General features: G+C 49.4%; 1 protein-coding gene across 5 annotated transcripts in view; it reads left to right on the top strand.

The window, feature by feature from the left end:
• The window catches only part of Cdyl2 (chromodomain Y-like 2), a 191,045-nt gene that overhangs the window by 164,333 nt on the left and 7,517 nt on the right, over positions 1 to 19,195 (top strand). For all 5 annotated transcript variants that reach the window (NM_001106189.2, XM_039097639.2, XM_017601238.3 and 2 more), the window contains 3 exon segments: positions 5,731 to 5,903; positions 12,756 to 12,966; positions 16,537 to 16,680. In NM_001106189.2, the coding sequence (NP_001099659.2) occupies positions 5,731 to 5,903; positions 12,756 to 12,966; positions 16,537 to 16,680 (528 nt within the window).

Here is a 19,195-nt window from a genome sequence, read left to right as displayed (position 1 = left end):
TTGGGGTTTATAGGCATGTGGTTAAAATTGCCACAGTTTATTCTGGTGTTGATTCTGCTTCCTCAAGAGGGGTTGCCCTCAGAGGGCTGTCCATCACCATCATGTACTGAGTTGATCTCATGTGCACCTTCTCCCCATTTTAACTGGTCAATAAAGACCAGAGCCTGTGATTGGGCAGTGGAGAGGAAAGGTGGGAATGGAGGTTTGAGAGTGGGGGCAGGTAGGGAGGCAGAAGAGGATCAGAGGGGAAGGAGAGGGGACAGAGGAAGAGGAGGAGGAAGCCATGATGGACCAGAACCACGGAGAAATTAAAAGAAGCAAGGGGTCTCACAGTGATCATGGCCTCAGCCAGCATCACCACCAGAATCCACAGAGTCTTATACACGGCCAATTAGTATAGTGTTGTATCTGCCCAATCTGCATACAGCTTATAATCATAATAACTGGATTGTGTATTTTTTTTATATGGGCTTCTTGGGGTTGGAAATTTCAGCAAAACCCTCCTCTATGCATGGAATCTGGGGGCCCTTCTCATCCACTTTGGCAGAGGCTCCCAGGACTTCTCTGTGGGATCTGGACTGTGGGACCCCGTGATGGATGGCTCCTCGTGTACACATACACTTGGAATCCATGTTACTCTGAGCTCACTGTGACACAGCCACACGAGACCCATTCTTCCTGCGTTCTTTTCCACTTCACTACCTTTCAAAAGCTTTTTTAAAAAGGCACATCATTTCCCTTCCATCAATCGAATCAAGGTGACACCTCTCAGTTCACTCTGTGTCTGTGGAACAGCTCTGTGTGGTAATGGGCGCCCACTCATCCCAGAAGCCCGACCGTGCTTCACTGATCTAAGGTACCCGGGGGCACTGCTTACTGAGCCGTGGGCTTGGTTTATGATGGCCGACATTCCTGGTCTGCATCAGTTACAAGAATGAGTTATGGGTCCGGTGATTTCAGTGAGCTGACACCTTGGGTACAGTAGTCCCTAAAGAAAGATCGCACGTAATCCAAGAGGCGCGGTTGGAGGAGGAATGTAGATTTGGGAGTCTAGCAACCTGACCCCACCTCAGCTGCCATCTCTGTTACCAGGGGAAATTACTATGCCTGGATACACCTCCTATCCACAGAAATGGTATTTCATCTTCTTTGTAAGATTAGACAGTGCAAGCAGGGAATGTCTGGTACCCAGGGGTGGCCCATGTGGGCTCTCGCTGTTACTGGGATAAGCCAAGGCTGATCAGTGTTACCAGCAGGCCCACCTTGCTAGCTAGCGAACTGACTGGAAGGGACCCTCCCTTGGTGTCCATTGAATTTCTTTTCCTAGCTGTACATGTGTCACTGGGTGGATTGACCATACAAGTGAAAAATTCATTCATGACTAGATGCATTGACTATATTCTCAGACCAGAAGGTGTGTTGTAATATTTTTTGTGTCAGGAATATAGCACAGGAGTAGGAGCAAACCCCTCTGGAATGAGCTAGCAAACAAGGCTCCACAGTTCAAAGCCTGTCCACTTTCCTGTGAGGAGAGGGGCCAAGTGCTGGCCGCCAGCTTCTGATTTCTTCCAGTGCTCATGGCCTCAGCCAGCATCACCACCAGAAGCCACAGTTTCAGGTTTCCTTTCTGTTGTTGAGTCAAAAACCATTTAGTGGGAGAAGAGGGTTTATTTCACCTTGCACTTCCAGGTCAGTCATTGAAAGAAATCAGGGTTGGAACTTGAGGCAAGAGCCTGAAATCAAGGAAGCCTGGAGGAATGCCGCTTTCTGGCTTGCTCTGTGGCTCTTGTTCAACTAGCTTTCTTACACAACCCAGGACCACTGACCTTAGGAATGGTGCCCCCCAGAGTGGGCTATGCCCTCTGTGGCTCTTGTTCAACTAGCTTTCTTACACAACCCAGGACCACTGACCTTAGGAATGGTACCGCCTAGAGTGGGCTGTGCCCGCACACACTACACTAATTGCTGTAGCAGACATGTCCACAGCTAACTTAGACAATTCTTCACTTGAGACTTCTCTCCTCTCAGATGTCTCTATGCTGGGTCAAGTTGACATCTAAAGGTAACAGGGACACATAGGAACAGGACACAGTCCTTTTGTCATATCTGGCCATTCGGATTTTCCTCAAAGCCTGTCCCCTTCATTCTCTCTGCTGTGCACTTGTCTCCCTCAGACCGAATTTCTTCTAGATTTGCCTATGTTTTTCTTTCCAAATACACTTTTCTTCTGCTAGAAATCCATGCCTTTGTAGTTACATTTTTCAAGAGTCTTAGGTGTGAGAAACCTCTCCTACTGACAATATGCCAATTTTGCCCTCACTTCTGAATGGCCAGTTAGATTTGTAAAGAAATTGTTCTACACATGTTTTTCTCAGTGCATCGACCACTGTATCCCACTGCCTTCTTCCCGTGTTTGCTAGTCTCCTTTAGAACTACCCTCTGGTCAAAGGTCTACCTTCAAGGTAAGCTTCCTTTTGCTTCTGGATATTTGAAGTTTGATCTTTGCTTTATATGGGCTTTCTGTGCTGTTCAGAATTCAGATCAGTATTAAATGTGCATGGATCCCCCCTCCAGCCCCCAGGATGCTCCTGTCCTAATTCCAGATCCCACGATGATGTTCAGTCACATGTCCAGGCACTAAGATTTCTGAAGGACTGAAGGTTGCTCCTCAGCTGGCTTTAAGATGATGAGGTTGGTTTTGGAAGGGAAGGTGCCCCTGGTCTCTGTGTCACCACGGGGTCCTTAGGGCAGAAGAGGAAGTCAGAGTTGGTGTCAGAGAGAGGCAGAGAGAACAGTGAGTGGCCTTCGCTGGTTTGGAAGATGAAGAGTGGAGCTAGGAGATAGGGAAAATTCGGGCAATGTGTTCTCCCTTACGGCCTCCAGGTTGGGATGCAATCCACCTGCATCCGTTCCCATCGGTTCCCATCGGTTCCCAGCCTATCTCCAACATGGCGCTGCCTGCTCTCTCTGACAGCCGAAGGCAGCTCCTTCAGCCTCTGCTCTCCCCTTCATGACTTACACTTACTCTCACCCTCTCTCCTAGTTGGGTTTTCTGTCTGTTTCTCTGATCTGGGCTCAGATTTTCCAGTTTGCTTATTCTCTCTCCAGCTCCATTTAGTCTGAATGTGAATCTAGCCAGAGATTCATGACTTTGCCGTTCATGGCATGCGTTTTCTTCCCTCACATCCTTTCCTTCTCTGTTAGTCATTGTTTGCCTGTCCCCTTTCCCCTCGTTTGGCCATTTTAAACGTACTTTAAAATGTTATAGACTCTCAGGCCAATAGCAACTTAAAGTCTTCCTGTCCTCCACGTGTGTATGTCAGTTCGTATTTCTCAAATGCTCTGTCATTTCCCCGTGAGCTCATCTGCAGTGAGGATTATTTCCCTGTGAAGTTCTCCGGTGGCTTGCGTTTCAGTTTCTCTCGAAAGCACTTCTGTATTCATTTTTATGAAATGCCTGAGGGATATCTCTACCTCATATCCAATTTCCATATCAGTCAATTAATTAAATTTTAAAAGACTTTACTTTTTATTACACACACACACACACATACACACACATATCTGGGTGTGGTTTTGTGCACAACTGCAGTATCCTCACAGGCCCTGCTCCTAGAGCTGGAGTTAGCAGTTTTGAGCCTCCTGACACAGTTGCCGAGAACCCAGCTTGAGTCCTTTGCAAGAGCAGTGTGTGCTCTTGTCTACTATAGAGATGGCGGTCTCTATAGCCCTTTCTTCTTGCTTTTTTTTTTTAACTTGAAGGTTTCTCTCCCCTGTGGTATTACAACTTGGTTTTGGATTTTAAGTTCTCGTGGGAGGTTTTACCTACAGAAAAAGTTGAGGCAGCTTGTTTTGACTGTGTTGGAGGACGTGCGGTGGAGAGGCTCAAGGAAGGGCTATATTAGTTAGTATTCCATTTCAATACAAGATTCCTGTCCAGGAAGCCTGTGCTTTGCATCCTGGCCACACTGCCGTGGGTCATCCTGAATGCCCAGGCTTTCAGGAGAAGGCGTGTAGGGTTTCATGGACAGTGGTGTGACAGGGCTGTGTTTGGAATGAACTGGAGTGTGCAGGGCCACAGGCGTGGGTTCATCCAGTGCCAGCCTTTGAAGTCCTGTGTGCTACATCCGCTTCTCGGTGTGTGGGGCGTGTGTGAGGCAGGGCATCAGCTGCAGCTGCTGCTTTCATGCTGCCCTCAGAAGCCTGGGAGAGAGGCTTTCTCCTGCTCACTGCCTCACTGCCCCGCAGCCAAACAGGAGGTTCAGTTACCAGAGCCAGGATGCTTCAGGAGGTGGCCTCACCTTCAGCTGACACCACTAAGTGTGAGGACACAGCAGTTGGCTGTTGCGGTATAATTAATAAAGCGCGTGACCGGTTCTGAGAGTTCCCATTCTGCGCAGATCCGCACGCTCTTGCTGTGTCTGCGCAGATCCGCACGCTCTTGCTGTGTCTGCGCAGATCCGCACGCTCTTGCTGTGTCTGCGCAGATCCGCGCGCTCTTTGCTGTGTCTGCGCAGATCCGCGCGCACTTGCTGTGTCTGTTACGGCTTTCACACTCTGTCCCCTTGGTGGGTTGCTATGCCTGACACACACATCCGGTTCCATGGGCCCGTGTTAGTGTGGGCCCCACGCCACGCTAGCAAGCATTCTATAGCCTAGCACGGCTTCCTGTCACGGACTCTGTTCACCCTCCCAACAGTCTAGTGAAAACATGACTCAACAAGTTGTAACCCATCAACCTGATGTATATGTTAAATACTCCATGTACAATAAATACATCTGCACAATTAGCTTATAACTAATTGATAAGGATATAAACCTCCCACCTAGATAAGATATAGTTTGTTCACCTAGACACACAAAGCCCTGTACACATCCATCCCTTAAGAATATTCATAACAACCTGTAAGTGTACAGAGAGAAATCTTAACGTCTCTGCCTCCATGTTTTATCGGCTGCTCCTCTTGCCTCTCGCTCTGATCTCCTCTCTAAATCTTTTCTCCCACCCATCCTTCCTTCTCTTCCAATGACAGGCCTTGTTCTATCCCATACCTGCCTTCACTTGCATAATGACATCAACCTCCAGTTTGCTTTTGAGGTTCCAGTCAAAAGCTGTGAGACTTACCGAGTTGCCACAGGCCACTCTCGAGTGTCTACCACAGAGGCACTGTGATAGTCTCAAAAATACGGCAGGGGCTAAGAAGATAGCTTTCTGATTATTATTCAAACCATGGTCCAACTGGGACCAACAATTGAAATTCCCCTGCAGTAACATGACAGGGAGAACAAGATATTCACAATCTGGAATTCACTATCCCCCTGAGAAATGGCAACTTTCAGGTGGCCTGCCATTTATTGGTTGGTCATGTCCCGACGCTCAAGCTTGCTGCAAGGGTTTAGGGGGATAAAAGGAGAACATTTTAACTGAGCCATCCAGAGGCTTATGTGGTTCACCAAAGCTGTGCACAGGATCATTTTTTTTTTCATGCTTTGCAAAGGGGTTCAACCAGCAAATACCTAAAGTTGGTCTGAGGAAGTTCACAGAGACTGACTTGAGTCTACACCAGGCTCCCAGTAACCCCAGGAGCTCCAAGCTGACCCTTCTTATGCTGAGGGTGGTGCTGGAAGGTTTTGGTTCAGTAAAGTTTCTTCCCTGGAGCTGGGCGTGGGCTTTCATTCAGGGGAGTATCTCGGACATTCAAAGCTCCGTAAACTCACCCCTGCCTGCAGATCATGAAGGAAGTCCGGCGAGCGCTGTGCAATGCGGCCACAGACGACAGTAAGCTGCTGCTTCTCAGTGCTGTGGGCAGCGTATTCTGCAGCGGCCTAGACTATTCCTACCTGATCGGCCGTCTGTCCAGCGACCGGAGGAAGGAGAGCACGCGGATCGCAGAAGCCATCAGGTGAGTCCGGCCTCTCTTCGAATGAACGCTTTGGGTGCCTGCCAGTGATGACCGAATACAGCAAATGAAAGGTTCGGGCTGCCCGATTATAAACTGACTTTGAACAGTGTGGGGCTTATTTTTAGTGTGAGTATATCCTTGGCAACATTTAGGACACTGGGACATACTTATTTAAAAAGGACTGTTGATTTATCTGGAATTTGATGCTTTTTGATGCCAGGGATCAAACCCAGAGTCTTGGACATGCTAGACAAATGCTCTACCGTTCAGCTCCATTTCCATCTCTGAACTGTGGCCATGAGCAGGCCAGCCTTCCTTTTGTCTATGGCCCCAATGAGATGCTTTGCTCTCTAGCCTGCACTGCATGCCCACCTCCTCTCTTTTGGTTTTTAAGGGAAGACATACCTATTCTTCTCATTAAGGCCCACTTTGGCAATGCCCATGATGCTTTCTGCTTCTGCCTTCTGCCTGGTGGTACGATCTTTGGCCGTGTAGACATTTCTGTGTCCTGCACCTGATGTGACTCAATTACTAGGGAGAGGTTAAGATACTATACAGCTATGCATTGGTAGACATGGTGGGTGGAGATTGCCCCTCTCAAAGTCTGTGGATCCAGTGTGGGGGTCTTAATGGTGACACACAGGACTATTAGTAATCCTCCAGGACACAGGCTGATTATCTATTTGTTGTTTTATTTTCATGGGTATGGGTGCCCCGGGTATATGTGTGGGTACGTATGCGTTCATGCAGGGAGGTCAGAGGTCAGAGGTCAGAGGTCAATCTCAACTGTTCTTTCTCAGGCGCTGCCACCTTGGTGTTTAAGATAGGGCCTCTCACTAGCCTAGTACTTGCCCAGCAGGCTAAGCTGGCTGGTCAGTGAGCCCCAGGCCCACCTGTCACCGCCTCTCCAGCTCTGGGATCATAAGCACTTGCCACAAAAAGCTCTGCTTAAAAACAAACAAACAAACAAACAAACAAACAAAAAACATGGCTTAGGTCCGGCACTTTTTTTGTTTGTACCCACTGAGCTGTTTCCCTAGCCCCTTCCAATTATTTGTAACAAAAGCGAATGAATGAATGAATGAATGAATGAATGAATGAGCTCTCCAGGCAGGTCATTTAGCTGCTTGAAGGCTGTCCTTCACTAAGCCTTTCCAGGACAGACTTCCTTGCTCTTGTGCCTTGCTCAAGGAAACAGAGTGGAGACACAGTTGAGTCATAGAGCACCGTCTCAGGACCAGGAATCTTTACTCCACGTGGGGTCTCGGAACCTCAGGCTGCAGACTTCAGATTGTTCAGGACCTCCAGCCTCACTGTCCTGGGAGGTGATTCCCAGCAGAGGCTGACTCTCGTGCTGTCACTCGGGGAACTGGTGGATGCGGTGGAGAGCGTGAAGATGCTTCTTTGTGTGAATCCCAGGTCCAACTTTGCGTGAGGTGTTGCTCAGGGGTGCCTGTGTGCTTCCCCGTGCAGCATCCTCCCCAGGAGGGAACTAAGAAGCCTGGACCCATTCCTGTGGAGGGACGGAGGTGTTGATGTCAGGTTTGCAGGGTGTGAACCTGCAGTTTCTGCCCTGCTTGATCCAGCTGTATCTTCTCAGTGCTGGTTTTGCATGAGTTGAGGGAGCAGCAAAGCCTCCAGCCTGATTCCCTCTTTATCACGATGGGGCCACCAAAGCATGCCCTAGGGACCAAAGAACCCACCCGTGACCTTAGAAAGCCTAGCTCACAGTCTGTACCTGGATCTACTGATCCCAGTGCGGTGCTTGGGGTATTTCCAGCCAAGGCAAGCATTTAAGATCTAGCCCAGGGTTCTCTTTCATGCAGGCAGAGCTAACTAGCCCTTGGACCTCTTGTTCCAGAGAGATAGAGCCATGTTCAACCCATGAAGCTGAGTTAATCTGGGGAAAGAATCTTAATGGAATGGAGCTCAGAGTCCTGAGAATCCAAGACTTGAGTAGGCTCTAAATGAGAGCTGCGTTTGAGATTAAAGGAGGTCATGGCATGAGGCATGAGGCTGGGTGTGAAAACAGGAAAGGGGATATGACAGGGAATCGAGTAGGGCAGCTGCCAGCTATGGAGCACCTGAGAAGGGTGGCCCTATCAGCAGGTGAAGAGGGGTCTGGAAAGCTCCTCCTCAGTGCCCAGAGTGGACCAGGACCTGGACGTTGGACTTCTTGTCTCCAAGTACACTACAGAATACACTTCTGTTGTTTTGAGCCACGGTTTGTGGTCACTGTCATAGAAACCTTAAGTTCTCAAGGGAGGCATCGGCATTCAGAATGCCCCCAACTTCCTGGACTCACTTCTCGGGTCAGGTCCATCCCATCCTTCTCTCGAGCATCCTTAGGGCCATTTCTTCTGACAGGTGATTAGTAATGTCTGCCAGACTGAACAGATCGTCTCTGATAGATCCTAGTAAGGTACTGCTCTGGGTCAGCCTTGGGCTCAGGTGGAGTAGATCTGTCAGTCCCAGGTCACTAGAATAAAAGACATGTGGCTGAGTCACCATGGGAGGGAACCTGAACAGGGGACCCTTACCTCATAGTCTGTCCCTGCAGCATTTCACAGCTGGCCTCACAGGTGGGAGTAGCATCTCTCTGGCCTGGCCTTGTGTGGCTCATATCTATTAAAGCTGAGGGTCAAGAACTTTTCTGCCCATGCCCCTTGACATGTTGGGGTCATGAGAGTGGCATGCCCTCTAGACTCTTGAAGACCATGTCAAGAGTAAGATTTTTAGGGTCGGATGGGGATGAGGATGAAGGCCACAAACATGCTGGAGCAGAACGAACAATGGTGGAATCTGGGGTCTAAACTAGCTTCCCACTTTCCAGGCAGAGTGACCTAAGGAACCCCAAAATAGGCTTAAGGGGATGAGAGGCGATGCTGACCTCCGGAGACAGGTTAGTCTGTGGAGCTCAGACATGTGCCGTGTCTGTGGACTGGTGTACTCAAGCAGAACAGAGGGACTTCTTTAAGATGCCACGGAAGGAGTAGAACTTACTAATAATTTGTGGGCTGTAAGAGGCAGACCTACGAGTGAGAAAGAGGCAGCATCCTTTGCCTCACTGATTCTCAGACCTGACAACATGGAGAGACAGGAAATCCAGAGTATTTCCCAAGCTCAGATGCTCCGAGGAGGTCCTGAGAACTCTTCTGCAGTGGAGTAGCAAAACATAACCTGTTGTTAACCAGAGGTGGTTGGCAGAGAGTAGAATGGACCACAGACCACCATGAATCAGACGAGAGCTATACACAGAAACATAGGCCTGATCATAGTAGTCTGCGCCATTATTCCTGTTGGCCATTTGCTACTCTCGTTGAAGTCTCACTTAGCTCTGTGGGTCCCCAGCATTGGCCTTCCCATTTTACAGAGGGAAAAAAGCAAATCTCTAGAGGCCAGACAGTTTGTCTAAGATCGGACTGTTAGTGGGGGATAGAGATGAGATTTGGCCTAAACTGTCAGATACCTTTGATGTTCCACAACACTTTCACGCATCCCATTTGCCTGGTCAGGCTACAGCCAGGGCTTGGGCTGAGCAGAGAGTGGTATCTGCAGAAGACCAGAGTCAGTCTCACGGTCTTGATCGCTGGAGAAAATAGAGAGCACTCCTCCGAGCCCAGCCCTGCCACTGAAGTGGGATCAGATATCTGAGCCTTGGGTCTGTAATGCAATATCCTGTTTGCTGTTTGGGTACTGCATCCTTGGGGGCCCTGTGACAGAGACCTCACACCTGAGGTAAGAGGAAAGGGGTGGGGGAGGGTCCCACGCATCACATTTACCTCAGGGCAGTGAGGCTGGAGCGGCTGGTACTAGAAGGCCCGGGCTGTATGGGCTTCAAACCCATCACCTTCTTCAGGGTCCCTACTACCCATGCACAGAACAAGTCTCTGGGTCCTGATGTGGGAACCTCTGGAAGGGATGAGGCTTCCAATAGGTCACTGAATGGTTTCATGGGAAGCTTGAGAGCATCAGCAGTGTCTACCCAAGACCCACAGCATGGAGGCCGGTTTAATAGTCATGGATTTTCTGTAGCTGAGAGCATCTAACCCATATGGGGCAGTGTCAGGATGGCTGTGCCAATGCCCTTGGTGTTCTCAGAGGGAGTATGGACTGAGGGGAAGGTGTGGCTTGAGGAGTATAAAAGTCTTGCCGGGTCTCAGATCCTTAGATTTGTACAAAATGGGTTGTCTGATGAAATTCACCAAGCTCTTGGCTTCCCTGGACTATCCATGAGCGTTCCAAGTCCTTAATAGGCTAAATTGCATTAGTAAGCATAAGCCAGTGATCTAACCTAAAACCCAGCCCTGAGGGGAGGGAGAATCCAGGAGACGGTCACTGCAAAACCAGTCACCAGAAGGCGATGATACTGGAATTCTCTCTTTGAAGCAGGGCTAACAGTGAATCTGTCATCACAGTCAATGTGATATGCAAAATGGGGTCAAAGCTGAGTACTCCCTGATGGCTACATAGATCTTAAGGTCCCTCCACCTTAGCAGAGTATAAAGCAGTCTTTCTTACAGGAGGATCTGATTCCAGCTTTATGCTGCTGTACTTGCTCCTTTTGATAAATGCCAGGAGGGGGGAATATTGTCAACAGACGGTATTGACTCACAGTTCCATGTATGTATTAGTTAAGCATTAGCTGATATAACAAATAAACTCCCAGTATATAATGACTTGTTTTTTTTCTTTTTTTCGGAGCTGGGGACCAAACCCAGGTCCTCGCACTTGCTAGGCAAGCGCTCTACCGCTGAGCTAAATCCCCAACCCAATGACTTGGTTTTAATCAGTGTTAGGAGGGGAGATAGCAGCAGGACATATTGACTCAGCTCCTTGTGTATGTTAGTTAAGCATTAGCTGAGATAATAAATCCCCAATATATAATGGTTCAGGGAGACCAGAAATTTACTTCTTCTACCTGGAAAAGTGAATAAATGTACCATCCATTCCATGGCGGTCCTCCAAACAGTGACTTAAGAATCCAGACCTTTCCATCCTGGTGCCAGTGGTGTCACCATGTTCAGTTAGATGACGGGGCTTAGAGATTTGCATGGTGGGAGGCTTTGCTCATTTGCAAGGATACATGTACTCTACATTCATGGCCAACCCTTGGTGACTTGGCCATGGCCAGTCACAAAGAAGCATGAGAAATGTGGCCTATTTGTAGACCAGGAGGAAGAAGTAACAGAGGCAGCCTTCGTATCCCTTCCAGGAGACAGTATAGTTCTTCATTGGCTATTTACAGGATGCTAGTTTCAACTTGATGGAAGACAGGCAGTGCCACAGGAAGGTCAGTGAGTGCCCTTTGGGGCTGAGAGGGTAGAAGGATTAATAAAAAGGCAATCAGACTGTCAGTAGGGTAATTGAAAATTGTGATGTTGGGCTGTGGACATGAACAGGAGGTGGGGTCGAGAATGGCAGGAGAAGCCCAGAGAGGTAAGCTAGGGCACACTGAGGTTGTTGTTGGTAGTTCCCAGTCTTCCTTCTAAGAACAGTGAATGCTAGCTACACTAGACATCTTGTAACTTCCCTCCATTCCCAGATGAATTCTAACATTTTATAGATCTTGGGTAGCAACTAGAGGAAAGACAAAGAGACCTTAAAGGCAGCAGGAGTCATTTCTGGGGGCTGGAGAGATGGTTCAGCAGTGAAGAATACGTTCAGCTCTTCCAGAGCATCTGAGGTCAGTGCCTAGTGCCCATGGGAGGCAGCTCATGACCATCTGTAACTCCAGCTCCAGTGGATCTACTGCCCTCTTCTGGCATCCAAAGGTACCTGCACTCATCACACACACACACACACACACACACACACACACACACACACACACACACACACACACACTGCCCTCTTCTGGCATCCAAAGGTACCTGCACTTATCACACAGACACAGACACAGACACAGACACACACACACACACACACACACACTGCCCTCTTCTGGCATCCAAAGGTACCTGCACTCATCACACACACACACACGCGCGCGCGCTGAGTAGGGGAAGAGAAATCATTCCTGGTGGCCCTGTTTTATTGTAAGTACACATACTATATCCCTGATACAGAATGTCGGCAGAGTAAACATCACCCTATTCCCTAGCTTTGAATATAGAAGCTTCTGGACATGGGCCCAGCATCCTTCCCCATTTTCAGTCAAGGCCCTGCTAACATTAGACCCTCATAAGCACTGGGGAACCAACCTTGATGACTGGCATCGCTGTAGGTAATTCAGAGATAGACCCTCCCAGGATTGGAAGGAATCTTAGATGTCACTAGGGCCTGCCCGTGTACACCATGTGAAGCTTGAATTCCACTTTCACCATCACTCAAAGTGATCATCAAGCCAAAGCCAGATTTCCTCTAAGAACAGTGAAGTCATTTTCCAGCCACAGCATCTTGGTCTGGGGTGTTGGGTCATTTGTTCTCCCCTTGAGGTGGAATCACCCTTGAGGGATACTTCTGAAGGGTGCCTTCCTTTAGCTCGTATGTGGAACTGTGATGTTCTCCTTATCTTCCTTTAATGTATACAAGTTTTCAGCATCTAGGGCACCAGAAGAATTTACTGTTAAGGCCATGGTTTTTGAGTTTAGAGGAGAGGTAACGAGAACTGAGAGCGTGGCTGACATACCAGGCATAAACTAGGCCAACAAGGTGTGTACCAACCCCACTCATGCCCTTGAGAATCTGGTAGCCCTGTATTTCTGTGAGTAGGGCACGTGACCTATGCTTGGCCCCCACCTGCTTCTGATGACCAGGAAGGAATTGTTCTGTGGCTCCTAGGAGAATCAGGGGACTCTATAGACCAGCAAATGTGAGCCCTTCGTTGAACATGGTCTTCTCTTTCTCCAGGGACTTTGTGAAGGCCTTTATCCAGTTTAAGAAGCCCATCGTGGTTGCCATTAATGGGCCAGCATTGGGCCTGGGAGCCTCCATTCTACCCCTCTGTGACATCGTATGGGCCAGTGAGAAGGCCTGGTTTCAGACACCATACGCAACTATCCGACTCACCCCGGCTGGCTGTTCCTCCTACACCTTCCCCCAGATCCTGGGTGTGGCGCTGGTAAGCCTCCTGTTTTCCTCCACAACTTCTCAGGCTGAGATGCATGTGTCTGAGTCTCAACAGGACCCTTTTCCTGGAGTTAAACATGGCAGTGTCCTGTGAGTAAAACTGAGGTGTCTATCAGACCCAGTGACTCTGCACTGGCATCCTTGGATGTCCCAGAATTGCTGTGACTGAAACCAGGCTGATCTCAGCCAGACCACAAGGTCTTCAAGCCGTTGGTGTCTAATGGTGAGCTAAGATAACAGCGATGATGCCTACTTATTATTTACCTACTGTGTGCCAGGCGCCGTGCGCACACTGTCCCCTTTATTCCTTATTACACTCTGGTAAAGCTGTGTCTTTGGGAGAGCTGAGTGCTGGCACCAACCACCACAGTTGTCAGAGTCCAACAGGGTGGTGGAAGGACAAGTCTAGTCACAGAGTGACCACAGGACATAGAGTGCATTCACTATACGTTGGGGCCACATGCGGCCCAACAAGGATGGTGGTTGTTACCAGGGAACATGCATGGCAGACCAAGGCTCCGATGGGTAAGGAAGCTATCTGGAGCTTTCCAACGGGCTGAGGGATTTGCTCAGTTGATCTCAAGGGCTTGCCTCATAAGCATGAGGACCTGAGTTCAATCCCCAGAACCCACATTAAAAAAAAAAAATCTTAGTGTGGTTGCAGATGCTTGTAATCTCAGGACAGAGGAGGTAGACAAGTAGGTACCTGGGGTTTGCTGGTCAAGCTAGCTTAGACTACCTGGGGATTTCTAAGCCAGTGTGAGACTCCCGTCTCAAAAAAGAAGGTGATGTCACCTAAGGAATGACACCCGAGATTAACCTCTGACCTCTAGACATACGTGCCTATACGTGCACCTACATAAGATAGAATCAGTAAAGCCATGTGGTACAGCGGTTGTCCTAGGGCAGTGGTTCTCAACCTTATTTCATGCTGCGACCCTTTAATTCAGTGGTTCCTCATGTTGTGGTGACCCTCGACCATACGATTGTCTTTGTTGGTGCTTCATAATTTTACTACTGTTACGAATCATAATGTGAATATCTGATATACGCAGCCTCTACGAGAGGGGCTCAATACCCCTGAAGGAGTCACGACCCGCAGGCTGAGAACCATTGTCCTAGGGTTTGCACCTCTGTGATTCGCCACACAGTCTGTGCTCTCATAAAGCAGAAGAGCAAATGAGGAGTGAGTCTCGGAGAAGCACAGTTGAGGCTGGGGCTTCAGACAGTACAGCTGGACCAGGCAGTGTTAGAGGTGGCGTTCGAAGGCAAGGTGTTGGGAAGAAGGGGGCATAGGCGGCCAGGTTAACCCAGAACCATTGGGGAGGCTGCTGGGATGTTGGCGTAGTGCAGGCTTCAAGGAGGCTTGCTTAGTGACTGCAGGAGGCACCCTACAAGCAGGTGCTGCAGATTATGGGGACACCTATAATCTACTAGGGCTGCATAACCCGAGTAAAAGAGACAACCCCACAGCTCTAGAGCCTAGAGTACACCGTCCAGTGCTCTCCTGCCCATCGCATGGGTCTCTCGCTGACCATTTCAGTTTTGGAACAGGCTCCAGGAGGATACTTATTACATAATCTGCCTTTAAGCAAGCCCAGGTTATCCCAAGGCAGCCTGCACACTAGGTGAACTCCGATGACGTCCATCCATCTGCTCTGGGACTCTGGGCAGAGGGTTGCACAGAGAGCTCTCCATTTGCTCCATTTCTCTCTTCTTGTGTCTCATCTCCCGCCATTTCCATAATGGCAGGGTGGGGCTGGGGTGAGGTGTCCTAGCCTGCCTTGGCCATCACTGTGAGAGGTTGAGTAGCCGTATCCCTTGTGCTTCATTAGTGTCCTTCCTTGTTCCTTTCAAAAGCCATCCCACCAGCAGTAATGAAAACAGGGTCCCTCCATCTTGACCTCTGAGCCACACGTCAGGTGTTGTTCCGGGACCATCTCCAATGAGCCAGCCTCAGCTGAGAGCCCATAGCCATGGATGTCAAGTGCCTCTGGGATGGTGGAGATGCCTGTGAGGTTTAAATGACTTGCCCAGAGCCTGAATCAGGACCACACTTTATGCTGATATGTCCCTAACTCTGGCCTGGGTTGTTTGTTCTTAGCAGTCTTTGTTGGTGGCTCACTGGCCTAACCAGCTCCCTGAGAAGTCCCTTCCTTGGGCTTCTAGATAGGACCCATGTTTCTCTTCAAAGAGTGCACTGGAAGAACACCATTGGGCCCACGTGCCTCAGATCCACCATGGTATAGTATCGTACAGGTTCATGTTGTGCAGGCTGGTGTGTAGCATTATCCCAGCCAGACGCCACTTTCCCCAGCTTCCTTTGGGGACACGGAAGATGAGCCTTCTGTTCCCAGTGAGTTCCGATCTCTAATCCTGTCCTCATTTAGACACCACATCTTCTACGGAGCAGATCAGCAGGTGGGATTTAGAAGCCATTTGGACTCCAGCCCCGTAGGATGGCTCTTAGGTCTCCCTGGTTGTGGCACAGAGCTGGGAGGTGACATTTTACTCTTGACACAAGCCCCGTGCCCCCACCCACGTCAGCTGTTCCCCATTTTTATGGCCATGAAAGTGTTCAAACTGTCTGGCATCATCTCTGCCTTCCCACCTGCAGTCTGTGATTCTAAAACGGTGTTGAGGGACTCGTGTTCTCGGCGGAGTTCTGTCCCGGTGTGGGAGAGGGAGAGGAAGACACACCGGGGTCCCATGGTCTCCTTCAAATGCACACCTCGACTTCAGTAATCTAAACTGTTCCATCAAGGGCCCCGTTTCTTAAAGCTTCACCACTTCCCCCAAAGAATCAAGCCAGAGACCAGTCCGTGAGCAGTGAGCTTCGGGGAACATGTAAGGGGAACATGGAACATGTCACTTCATATGACAGCCGTCTGTTTCGAAGCAAAGGGACCTCCTTTGAAGAGCTGGGTGCAGAGGCAGCCCAGCCAAGGAAGGTGTGCTCCATCCACCGTAACTGCCTAGTGCCCGTTCCCCAGACCACTGGATGACGTTTCTCTGTCTTGGTGAGATGATCTTTGGGTTCCTAAGACTGAAGATATTTTTGATTGGCTTATTTTTTAAAAAAAAAAACTTAACAATTCTTCTAATAAGTTTTTACTCTTCTATCTTTCCATCTCTCCCCCCCTCTCGCTCCGTCTCCATACCTTCCTTCTTCCCTCACAAATTTCTTGTCTTCTGAGAGGAAGAACTCGTCTCACATTTCAGTTGGAAAGCACTAATCCCCTCCTTCGTGGACCAGCCTTTGCAGGGCCAGGCTGTCCCCACTAAAAGGAACGCCCAAGGCAATGCATACCCACCCAAGGTTCAGCAGCTGGCGGCGGGTACTGTCGGATCCACAGAACTTCAGCAAGCCCGTTGGTTTCTTTTGGCAATGTAATAAAAGCCGGGACAGATGTTTGTATGCGGTTCATACAGGGTGTCTGACCCTGGATTGTGAATCGTGCCACAGAGAGCAGAGGCACTCGTGCCCAGCTGGTCCAGGACTCCCTAGAGTACATCAGCCGAGCTCTGTGCCCTCAGCTCACTCCTGCCTTTGCTCTTCCAGGCCAATGAAATGCTGTTCTGTGGGCGGAAACTCACTGCCCAAGAGGCATGTAGCCGGGGCCTTGTGTCGCAGGTCTTCTGGCCCACGACTTTCAGCCAAGAGGTCATGCTGCGGGTGAAGGAGATGGCGTCTTGCAGTGCTGTGGTGAGTCCCTGTATTGTTGACTTTGTGTGTGTGTGTGTGTGTGTGTGTCTGTGTCGGGTGTGTCTCTGTGTGTGTGTATGTGTGTGTGTGTGTGTGTGTGTGTACACGCATGTGTGCATGTGCGAGTGTGCACAGGTGGAGTCCTGAGGCTAGCCAGGACTTTCTAAGTCACCTCTAGCTTTTCTCTTAAGATGAGACTTCTCACAAAACCTGCAGCTTGCCAATTTTGGCTTGACTGGTGGGCCAGTGAGCCTTGAGGGAATCCTCCTGTCTCCACCTTCCCAGGGCTAGGATTGTGAATGTCCACTGCTATACTCATCATTTTACATGAGTTCTGGAGGATCAGACTCAGGTCCCCATGCTTGTGCGGCCACTGAGCCATCCCTGCAGCGTCCCCAAGGACCTGCAGAGCCAGTGAGTGGTTCTCTGCAGCGTGGGACTTACCTGCTTCTTGGTATAGAAAGTCTAAGTTAGAGGCCCAGGGTATTGCGTTGTCTCATCCATGCGCCCAGTTAGAAGGGGCTCACGGGAAAGGCTTCTAATCCGGAGCAGCAAGTATGGTGTTAAGAGAAAGCCCAGAACACCCACAGCATCACCAAAGCCACAGGTCAAGGCATGGGACCAGCCCGAGACGAGAGACTGGAGGATGCTGCCACCCACCGTGTTTGATTTCTTCTGTCCAACTTGACACATCTAAATATCCCCGTTGGACTCTGAAGGTTCAGGAAAGGAGAGATGAGTCATGCCTCCACTGAGGTGCCAGGGATTAATTAAAATTAAATTGATTTTTTTGTTTTGACAGAGACTAGAGTGAGCATAAGAGGGGAGAGGGAAGAAAGGCTAAAACATGGAGCCTCAGGGCCAGCTCCAGTGGGACTCAGACACTGGAGGAGAAGGTCCTGCACTCTTGTCCTTAAGAAGCGGGGTACTGATCTGGTCTGTGGGCCGTACCTGTGACATCACATGCCTTCTCCCTCCACAAACTTCCCACCTTGATACCCAGATTCTGGTGATGGGGGCCTTTGCTCAGTCTCTTCTCAGCAGCCTCTTCTCAGTACACCTACTGTGTGCGCGCATTTATTGTATACCTACTGTGTGCGCGCACAATTATTGTACGCCTGCAGTGTGTGTGCACCCCAACAGGAATGCTGTCCATGATAGTCATGATACTCTCCATATTGGTAGACACTCGAGCATTTGATACAGACCTCTGTAACTTACCGATTTTATGTAATTCTCTTCTAACTCACGGCTGGGTTGGGTACTCACTCTCTTTCCCTGGGATTCATTGTGTTTCAGGTCTGAAAATCTTGCCAGGAGACCTTATGTTCCTAAGTAAACAGGCATGCTGAACCTCCTGAAGGTCAGCTTCACAGAGAGGCAGGGGGAGAGGAGAGCTCAAACAGAGGATATGGGAGACAGGAGTCAGGAAGTCTAGGCGTCCATAGGCATCTAAGCAGTGGCTGTGGCCAGTTTGCACAAGGGATGTCAGGCCAGGCCTGAGCTGCTGTGAGGAGTGTAGTCTGCACTCTGTGAAAGGGAAACACCTAGGTGAGGCAGCTGGACAACCCACGGGACCAGTTTGTAGGAGTGGCCAACTCAGGAGAAAGCTCTCCACCAGAGCTATGGACCCAGGAACTAGAGGTGACTTCCTGAGAGAGGACTCTTCCTCAGAGTGAAGCCCTCAGCCTTTGGAGGTCGGTGCCCCTAGGATAGAAAGATTCCAGGATGAGAGGTATATAGGGCCTCCTACCACCCAGCAGTCTGGCCCTTGTGTTTGACTCTTTCAAAGTGCTTAGAACAATGAGAATCTGAGTCTTGACCCCTGGGGAGTTATTGTCATGGTCTGAGGATCAGCCAGGTTCAAGTTCCTTGTTGTGCCACTGTTGAATGATCACGGGGCCCATGTTACTTTCTTAAGGTCTTTCTCTTACAATGGGGGGGGTGCCGGCGGGGTTGGTGGTGGCGGTTAAGGTGTGAACTGGAGAAGCAAAAGAAAGAGACCAGAAAAAAAAATACATCCGTGGGACCTGTTCATCATGGTTCATCATGGTTTGGTTTTAATACTACAGTTACTACTGTTTGGTACTCCAATTAGTAGCACTCGTTACTCTAGTATTAGTGTGGTTACTCACTGCCCTCTTACTGTATCACTGCTCGCTGGTACTGTAGATATTAATGTTGATTCATAAGTTTATTATCGCTCATAACCACAGCTGTTACGGCGCTTGCGAATGGTTCCTGCGGTGCAATGTTGCTCATCCCCACAACGTATGTAGTTACTATTCACCGCCATGATACTTGCAGGTTGCAACCATTCTCGGTGGCGACTGCTAACGGTTCTTGTTACCCAGGACTACAACAATCAACACTGTTACCGCCCAGTCTAAGAGAGGCATGGCTGTAGGTAGCGTCCTGTGGATACTCTGACAACCATTTTTAGATCAGCTTGTCCCCTCATTCTCTGTTCATGGGGGACCCTGGTGTTACGTGACTGGTCATACAGATGGCCCTA

This window comes from Rattus norvegicus, chromosome 19 (assembly GCF_036323735.1).
Source record: "Rattus norvegicus strain BN/NHsdMcwi chromosome 19, GRCr8, whole genome shotgun sequence".
NCBI classification, from domain to species: Eukaryota; Metazoa; Chordata; class Mammalia; order Rodentia; family Muridae; genus Rattus; species Rattus norvegicus.
This window is presented reverse-complemented; position numbering and strand designations above follow the sequence as displayed.